We start from the raw sequence: 9,362 nt of genomic DNA, 5'->3' as shown, positions 1-9,362 counted from the left end.
AGGTGGCGGAAGGGAATGAATGGCGGTCCTCCCAGCCAATGGGAGCGCGGGACCTCTCAGGCCAGCCGGGTTCCTGCCGCCTCGGCGAGGGGTGGGCGGGGTCCCCCGCTGCGGCAGTCGCTCGCGCCCGCGGGCGGGCGAGGCCGGCGGCGGCCGCACACACTAGCAGGTGAGGGGGGCCGGGGCCGATCCCAAGAAGTGGGGGGCCGGGAGGGCCGAACCAAGGATGGGGTGCTTGGTTCTGGGATCCAGAGCTACTCCAGGAGATTTGGCCCCTGTTTGTACGGGATGTTGTGGGACTCTTGCCAGCAGGTTTTCCCCACAAGCCTGCGAGAGATTCACGCAGCCTCTTTAGACCGGAGAGGAGAGGGGACGGAGGGGACAGTAGCCTGGAGCCTGGGGATCTGTGAGGGCCGGGAAATCTCTGGGGTCTTTGTCTGCAGCTGTCCCAGGTCCTGAAGCCCTGCCCTCGAGGCCTGAGCACCGGGGGCTGGTTCCCTACCCACATACACAGGAAAGGTGTTCAGTGAACTGTCCTGGTCCCAATTTCTCTCACACCGCTTGAAGCCCCAGAGCCCGCAATAATCCCATCTCCACTCTCTCAACCTCTACTGAGGCTTGGGGACCGAATAGATGACTCAGCTGAGAATAGGAATGAGGGGTGAATGAGAGGTTCCCATCCGCCTTGTGTGAATAGCTCCAGAAGTCCACGATGGTGCCTGGACTGGGCAGTTCTCTGGCCGAGGTGGAAGAGGTGAGGGGTCTTAGGTATGGGAGGGCAGGATGCTCAAACTAGGGAAAAGGGTGGAAATTCTGGGGGGCAGCATTCGCACCCCTGATCCCACCCCCTTTCCTGCGCAGGCCTGAAGCTCACACTTCGGAGAGGCAGCAGAGGTGGGGGATCCTGGCCATTGGTACCCCAGTACTGCACGGAAAGCTCATGGAACCCTGAGCTCCTAGGGCCCTCCCCTCGAGGGCTAACAGGTTCCTTATGGACCTGTAGTCTAGCCGCCATGGCGCACGGTTTCTCAGTGGGCTTCGACCCACTGGGCCTCGGAGACCTAAGCTCAGGCTCTCTGAGCTCCCTCTCCTCCCGAGGCCACCTGGGCAGCGACTCGGGCTCGGCAACGCGATACCTGCTGAGGAAGCAACAGCGGCTGCTGAATGGGCCCCCCCGCGGAATCCGAGCCTCATCACCCATGGGCCGCGTCATCCTCATCAACTCCCCCATCGAAGGTGGGGGCGGGGCCCAGCCACTAGCCTGGAACGGAGGGTGGGGGGAGGGGACATATGGCACTAGGTAGGCAGAGCCAATATGGGTGGGGGAGCGCAAGAGATGGGAATCTTTGGGATGGGTAGGCAGGGCCCTCTGGGAACCCATACACTCTTTCTCATCTGCCTTTTTTCTCCTTCAGGCCAATCCTTTAGCGCTCCAGGATTATAGAGAGGTCAGAAGTAGAATGGGGCATGGCAGCAGGAAAAGGTGTGTGAGAGAGAGTGTGTGTGTGTGTGAGATGCTAGCCCCCAACTGAGCTAGGCAAGGTATTGAATTGGCCCCTCCATCCCATGGACTCTACCTTTCTCCAAACCCATCTGTGTATGTCTTTGAGGGGTGGGCAGGATGGAGGACATCCTCCATCAACCAGCCTACTGTGTGATCAGCTCTGTGCTGAGCTATGAAGAGCCAGTGCCCAGTTAGGCAGGCAGATGACAGGCTTCACCTGCAAAAGTAGGGAAATGAAGATAGAGCAGCAAATCTTTAGAAGAGGAGGGAGAAGAAGAGGGTGGAGGGTCAGGGAGGGAGCCCCAGGGCTGAGCCCTGAAGGAGGGGAGACCTAAGCTTATGTAGATGCTTAATGCCGTTTCGTTGTACACCGATTCTGTGCCAGCCCTGGTTAGGTCCTGCAGGGAACCTAGAGGAAATAAGGCTCAATCTTCACCTTCAGAAATTTATAGTGTAGCAGGCCTTAGAGACAGCAATGAAAACAGCTGGTGAAGGGGAGGAGGTATCACAAAGGATGAAAATGGAAAGCATGGAGCACTATGGGGTGGGCCCTTAGGAGACAGCCTGGCTGCAGTGACAGGTGTGAGGCGACAAAGAGCAGGTGAGCAAAGCAGGACCTTGAATGGCAGCAGGGAAGTGGGGGCCCCCTGGGCCTGAGCTTTCTGTGGACAGGACCAGATAAATATCTCCAGCTCCCCTCCTGTCTGTCAGCCAGCAGAGCACCCCTGGCTGAATCCCAGACTGTACTTTTCAGACCCTGCTCCTCCCCTCTAACCCAGCTGGGCATCTCTGCTCCTCTACGTGGGCCTCCGGGTCAGGGGTGCAGCATGATGCTCAGAGAACAGGCTTTCCTCCACCAGTGGTCCAGCGTACTCATCCCCATCATCCACACACTTGGCCTCCCCCTCAGGTGAGCAGCAGGGCACTGCTGATTGTCACCACTGTCACTCTGGTCATGGAACAGAAAGAAGTCCCCAGAGGAGCTGCCACGCATGGAGGGGGGAGGAGAGCACTACAGCACTGCCCTTGTAGGTACCATTGTGTAACAGAACTGGGTATAGTTCCGCCTCACACACTGGACACACCATGCCCAAGGGGCATTACTCTGACCTGCTGGCCCCTAGCCTGTCCAGGCTGGGAGCCTCTAAGCTCAGAATCTTCCCCTCTGCCTGAGCACAAGTAGCTCCCAACTTACACAGCTTGGAACCCCACCCCTGTGTTATTATTTAGACCACTCGGGCCTAAAGTAACTGATAAGGGAGACACAGTGGGAAGAGGTACACTGCCACCCACATCAACCTCATAAGTTCCCACCCAGCTGGTCCCAGAGAAAATGCATTATCTTTAATCCAGACTAGCCTTTTCTCCTCTCTCTCCTAGCTCATTCATTTAGCCATTTACTCAAAAAAATATAATACTTAGCAAATACCAAGCACCGGGCAACATACTGGGGATAGATTGGTGGAAAAGAATTACAAAGTGCCTACCATGGCTGAGCTCACAGCCTAGTGAAAGGAGATAGATAAATAAATAATATACAAAAACCAAATAATGAGAAAGGCTGGTGAGAATCTGGAAGGTACTAATTCAGGTGATATGATCGAGGAGTGTTTCTCAAACTTTAGAATACATCTGAATGGCCGGGGCGGGGATTGGAAGGGCATGTTAAGTGACAGATTGCTTCGTCCTACACCCAGAGCTTCTGATTCAGTGAGTCTGAGGTAAAGGCTGAGAATTCGCATTTTTAATCGTTTTCTGGGTGCTGTTGGTCTGAGGAGCACGCTTTGAGAACCACTCTAACAGAGAGGAGGGAAAGGACTTTCTTCGTTAGGGCAGTCCAGGAAGGCTTCTCTGAGAAAGTGATGTGTGAGCCAGGAGAGCCTGAGAAGGAGGAGCTGGCATTGTGACGGTCTGGGCAAGAGTATCACAGGCGGAGGGAACACTGAACGGATTGGCCTGTGAGAGGAAGAGGAAGGATGTCAGCGTGACCAAAGCTCAGGGAGACCAGGGACGGTGGCCAGAGGCGTGGGGAGAGAGGTGGGCAGAGGAAAGCCCGTGGAGGGCCTTACTGGACATGGAGGAGTGTGGGGCTCCTGCACTGAAGTTTTTAATCAGGGGAAAGGCAATCTGTTATAAAAGCTGACTGTGGCCACTGTGTAGAGAATGGATTAAAGAAGGCGAGAGTGGAAGTGGGGCGAGAGTGAGGAGGCCGCGTAATGCCTGGAGGAGGAGTCAGTGGCCTGGGCTCGGGCAGTGGAGGTAGAAAATGTTCCATCCTCAGATGCCCCAAGCTCTTAGGCTCAAAATCCCAGATTTGGCATCCTCCTGGCCGAGGGCCCTAGGAAAGCCCCAGAGATGAACTGAGGAGAAAAATGTTTGGGGGATGGGAGAGCAAAAGCCTCCTTGGTTGGGCTGAAAAGATCCCAAAACCTGTGCAGATAGAATTGGCTAGAAAGCCCTAAGATCTCCACATCTCTGTTCTGCACCATCCCTGCCCACAGGCTGCCCTTGGGGATTTCTTTCTGAGCTGCCCTGGTCAGGCACTGTAACCTGATTTCTCTTAGATCAAATAGAAGTAAGTGTGCGTGTGTGTGTGTGTGTGTGTCTGATTTCTTCTGAAGTAAGCCTTGCCCAAAAATCTCACCTTCTCACCTGGGACCCAACTTATTCCTCTAGTCTTTTCGCTTTTCTCCAACCAAAAGGCCTCCTCAAGGATCCACCTTTGTTCACTTCATCTCTTCATTATTGTCTTCCTTTCCCCTCCATGCATCCAAATCCCACCCATCTTAATTCTCTAAGAAACCTTCCCTGACAGCTCCAACTCCTAGGGACCCCAGCACTGATGGAGAGGACCACTCTGGGCTCTGAGCACATACTGCAACATGGTGTTATTTGAGGTTTCTCTCTTCATATAATCAGGTAGCTCTTACAGCCGTTACCTCCAGAAAATCACAGAGTCTAAGAGATAGAAGGCACCTAAGGGATCCTTCCACAATATCTTAGACAGGGATTTACCAAGTGTCAGCTTGCATGCCTCCAAAGATGAGGAACTCACTCTCACTTCTGCAAAACTCATTCCATTGTCTGACAGCTGAAGGTTTTAGAAAGTTTTCTCTTGCTCAATTGGCTTCCATCTAACTCTATTATCTGGGCATGGTTCTGCCCTCTGGGTTGCATAGTAAAAAATATCTACCTTTCACAGATTAGCTCAACTATTTGAAGATAGAGCTAATAGATTTATTTCCGCTGCAAGCTGAAGAGCCCAGACTCCCTCACCTGTGCCCCATAGGATGGAGTCTTGAACCTCTTTTCTGTCCATCTGACCTGCAGAGTACCAGGATTTTTAGGTATTTGGCCTATCCCAGACCTGTGGGCATGGGAAGCTTAGTAAGTATTAGATACACACACACACACACACACACACACACACACACACACACACACANCTAATAGATTTATTTCCGCTGCAAGCTGAAGAGCCCAGACTCCCTCACCTGTGCCCCATAGGATGGAGTCTTGAACCTCTTTTCTGTCCATCTGAACTGCAGAGTACCAGAATTTTTAGGTATTTGGCCTATCCCAGACCTGTGGGCATGGGAAGCTTAGTAAGTATTAGACACACACACACACACACACACACACACACACACACACACCTCTATGTTATGAGAGATGGAGAACAGTGTCTTCTGGCATGGAGTCATATCCTGCCTGCTCCTGCACTCTCACTGGCCCATGGTCTGAAAATTAACCACAGGGAACTCAGAAATTGGCTGCCACCTCCCCATTTAGGTTGCTGGGTGCCTGTGCCCAGCAACTCAGGTTTTGCAGGCCCCAAGTTAGGAACCGAGGGGCTCACTGTGCCCAAAATGGGCATGGGAGTCATGCCTGGGTCCCCACCCCTACAGCCAACAGCGATGAGAGCGACGTCATCCATGCAGTCCGGGTGGAGAAGAGCCCAGCGGGAAGGCTGGGTTTCAGTGTGCGGGGCGGCTCTGAGCATGGCCTGGGCATCTTTGTCAGCAAGGTGGAGGAGGGGAGCAGTGCAGGTGAGCAGGGCCTCCAGGGGTGAGGTCCTGGGGGGTATATGTGACCCCACCTCAGTGGGGTACAGAGGTGCTGTTGTCAGGGATGGGAGGAAGGGTCCTCAGCTTTGGAGGGCCTGGTCAGATGGGGAGATGGGCCTCCCTCCCAGGGCAGAGTGGGCTACTGGACTAGGTCCCTAGTCTAGTAGGGGACACTCAGACCCTATCTGGGGATCCCCAATCTCAGGGAAGAAGTTTTACCCCAGGGAGCCTGGTCTGATGAGGGCTCAGCCTCAGGCTGGGGCACTTCTCCTGAGTGGCCCACACCAGCCACCCCTCTCCCCTGGTGCAGAGCGGGCTGGCCTGTGTGTGGGGGACAAGATCACGGAGGTGAATGGGCTGAGCCTGGAGAGCACCACCATGGGCAGTGCCGTGAAGGTTCTGACAGGCAGCAGCCGCCTGCACATGATGGTGAGGCGCATGGGCCGTGTGCCAGGCATCAAATTCTCCAAGGAGAAAACCACATGGTGAGAAGGCCTTCCCTGCCCGCCCTGGCACCCTCACCCAAAGCCATGGCAGGAGAGGCTGAGGGCACAGAGCTCTGCATGGACCTGGCTAGTATGGCTTCTGTTCCTCCCAATACCTGGGGCTGGAAACAGGGATCCTAAGGCCTGACCTGGAAATAAAAAAAGGTCATGTCTCTCCCCCAGCCCTCCTCCCCACAGCTCTGCCATCCCAAACCCCAGTGGCCCCACCCTCTACACTGCTGCTGCTGAATCTGGGATAGTAACCGCGCCTCTCCCTCAGAGATGGGCTTGGCATATTGTAGCCACTCAGTAAAAAATGGAGATTTGGATGGTTTCCCAGATTTGATTAATCTATGTCCCACTGCTGGTCTCAGACCTGGGAAGTCCCTCAAAGGCAACCCCACCTTTCCCATGCAGTTGTGGGGGCTGCTGGGAAAAGCGGGGTGGGTGGTGGCAGGTAAGGGCTCAGGCTGAGGGCCCCTTGTTGCTGCCCCAGGGTGGACGTGGTGAACCGGCGGCTGGTAGTGGAGAAGTGCAGTTCAACACCATCCGACAGCGGCTCAGAGGACGGCGTGAGACGCATCGTCCACCTCTACACGACTTCCGATGACTTCTGCCTGGGCTTCAACATCCGTGGGGGCAAGGAGTTTGGCCTGGGCATCTATGTGTCCAAGTGAGGGCTGGGCAGGGAATGAAATGGGGAGGGGAGGGGCGGGCCCTGGGCTGGGCCCTGGGGTTGGGTCAGCACATGAGGCCTGGCCAACTCCACGTCCAAACGAGGGCCTAGGTAAGGGGTAGAAGCTGCAGAGGGGGACAGGGGTCACCAGGAGGAGGGTCAAGTAGTTTAATTAGAGCATCCCTGTATCCAAGTGAAGAGAGTCTAGAATGGGGTGAGGGAGGGCAGGCCAGGGGGCCCATGAGACTGCTGCCTGTCTGACCCCAGAGTGGACCATGGTGGACTGGCCGAGGAGAATGGCATCAAGGTGGGAGACCAGGTCCTGGCGGCCAACGGTGTCAGGTTCGACGACATCAGCCACAGCCAGGCCGTGGAGGTGCTGAAGGGCCAAACACACATCATGTTGACCATTAAGGTGGGCAGGACTGTGGGAGTCAGGGAGCGGCCAGACTGTAGGAAGGACTTGCCAGAGCACTCTAGTACTTAATTATGCCCGTCGCTCTGCAATTCAGTACTTTCCCACAGCCACACCAGAGGCAGGGCAGGCATTGTTTTCATCCCTGTTTTGTAGAAGAAGAAACTGAGGCTCAGAGAGGCAAAATAACTGAGCGACCACAGTCAATTACTCAACTGGTCAGTAGCAGAGCCTGATTCCAGGCCTGTTTCCCAAGACAGCTAGGGCAGTGCCTCTTCATTTGAGTGGTGGGAGCCGACGATTAAAAGGAAAAATGTCCTGCCCAGAAGGGTGGGGTAGTAGCTTTGAGCAGGACCTAGGTGGTGGGCATCCTCAGGGTACAGAGCAAGAAAGGCTGGGTTAGGACCAGAGATTGGGTTTCAGGGGAATGGCTGGATCCATTATTCATGTGGGTCTCACACTTGCCTGAGGATCAGGTCCTTCTCACTCTGGCTCCTGGAGGAGGTGATGCCTCACCCTCCCTAGTGCCTCATCCTGGCCCCTGCTTCACCCTTCTCCCTTCTTCAAGCCTTTACCTATTTCACCATTCAGTGCCTGCGTCACCATTCCTCGCCCCCCCATTGCCTCTATGTCACACCTTTCCCACATCCCATTTCAACTTTTTCTTCCTCTCAAATTATCTCAAACACTTCTCCTCACTCCCACTCTGCCCCTCATTCATTCATTCATTCATTCATTCATTCATCCGTTCAATTTTTTTGAGCACCTACTATATGACAGCCACTATGTCAGGTACTGGGGCTGCAACAGTGAACAAGACAAGGTCTCTGCTACTGGAAGGAGACAGACAAATAAACTAGATACATGCAGATTGTGACAAATGCTATACGAAATTAACAGAGATGGGACAGGGTTGTTTAAGGAGGCCCTTTTAGTTGGGTGGGGGCAGAGGATCAGAACAGGCCTCTGAGGAGGTGACACCTGAAGAGGGAGAAGGAGCTAGCCACAAAATGAGCTGAAGGAAGGGAACCCAAGCAGAAGGAACAGCAACTGCAAAGGCTTTGAGGTATAGATGAATTTGGCATGTTCAGAAATAAAGTGGCCTGTGTGGCTAGAGCATGATGAACTTGGAGGAGAGTGATGGGGTTAAAAAGTCTATTCTCATCACTCCCCATTCTTACCCTCCCTTCTCACCCACTCCCCATGCCCTCCTCTGCCTACCATGCCCTCCCCAGGAGACAGGCCGGTACCCTGCCTACAAGGAGATGGTTTCTGAATACTGTTGGCTGGACCGACGTAAGTGACTCAGGCCTCCAAGGTTGGAGAGGAAGGGCTGAGGCCTAAGGGTGGGGCCAGAATCTCTGAAGAATTAATGGGCAGGGGCACCAAGATCTTATTGGAACTTTCACACTGCCCAGAGCTGTGTCTGGGCTCCCCTCTGAGAAGCTGCAGGTTCCATTGCAGACTCTCCTAGGGTCTGGAGTCCCAGGGGGTGGATGGAGGAAAAGTGATCTGCCCAAGATTTCTCAGCAAGGCAGGATGCTGAGCAGACCTCGTGTTTCCAACCTTGGCTGCTTCCAGAGGCTCCCCAAACCCCTAAGCCCAGGGGAGGTCTGTAAGCCTGGCAGGGCCCTGAAAAAACCCACCAGACTCCCAAGACACCCCTGCCTTCCCCAATGCCCGCAGTGAGCAACGGGGTGCTGCAGCAGCTGTCCCAGGCCTCTGAGAGCAGCTCCAGCGTCTCCTCATACACCTCCAGTGCCCCCTACAGCTCTGCTGAGGGCTCCAGCTCTTTGCCCTCAGACCGCATGGATGTCTGCCTGGGGCCCGAGGACCAGGGCAGCCGTGGCCCAGGCTGGGGGCGGGCAGACACAGCCATGCAGACAGAGCCTGACATGGGGGGCTGCGTGGAGACCTGGTGCAGCGTGCGGCCCACGGTCATCCTCAGGGACACAGCCATCCGCTCCAATGGACCCTCGGCCGCCCGCCGCCTTGACTCTGCGCTCTCTGAGTCCCCCAAGACTGCTCTGCTGCTGGCCCTCAGCAGGCCCCGGCCCCCCATCACACGCTCCCAGAGCCACCTGACCTTGTGGGGTACGTAGAGGACTAGTGGCTATTGCTCTCTCCGTAGCCCTTGGTCCAAAACTTCCCTCACACCTTGTCCTGTGCCCCAAACCTCCTTTTGCCCCAGGGCTTCACCCAGCCCCAGCGCCAG

The 9,362-nt window shown here is 55.1% G+C and overlaps 1 protein-coding gene across 5 annotated transcripts in view; it reads left to right on the top strand.

Annotated features, from left to right (window-relative positions):
• The first annotated feature begins 102 nt into the window (after nucleotides 1–102).
• The window catches only part of PDZD7 (PDZ domain containing 7), an 18,818-nt gene continuing 9,558 nt past the window's right edge, over nucleotides 103–9,362 (top strand). For 4 of the 5 annotated variants that reach the window (XR_002123243.1, XR_002123244.1, XM_019636347.1 and 1 more), the window contains exons 1-8: nucleotides 103–169; nucleotides 862–1,236; nucleotides 5,413–5,553; nucleotides 5,882–6,056; nucleotides 6,553–6,729; nucleotides 7,000–7,147; nucleotides 8,383–8,443; nucleotides 8,834–9,241. Coding sequence is in view for 3 of the 5 variants with exons in the window: in XM_019636347.1 (XP_019491892.1) it covers nucleotides 1,014–1,236; nucleotides 5,413–5,553; nucleotides 5,882–6,056; nucleotides 6,553–6,729; nucleotides 7,000–7,147; nucleotides 8,383–8,443; nucleotides 8,834–9,241 (1,333 nt within the window). In the remaining 2 variants the exon portion in view is untranslated. Of the gene's footprint in view, nucleotides 170–861; nucleotides 1,237–1,415; nucleotides 1,484–5,412; nucleotides 5,554–5,881; nucleotides 6,057–6,552; nucleotides 6,730–6,999; nucleotides 7,148–8,382; nucleotides 8,444–8,833; nucleotides 9,242–9,362 lie in introns of those variants that run through there. The other variant, XM_019636348.1, reaches the window with a different exon arrangement.

Source organism: Hipposideros armiger, unplaced genomic scaffold, assembly GCF_001890085.2.
Source record: "Hipposideros armiger isolate ML-2016 unplaced genomic scaffold, ASM189008v1 scaffold_28, whole genome shotgun sequence".
NCBI lineage: Eukaryota > Metazoa > Chordata > Mammalia > Chiroptera > Hipposideridae > Hipposideros > Hipposideros armiger.
Note: the sequence above shows the minus strand (reverse complement) of the source record. Positions and strands in the feature narration are given on the sequence as shown.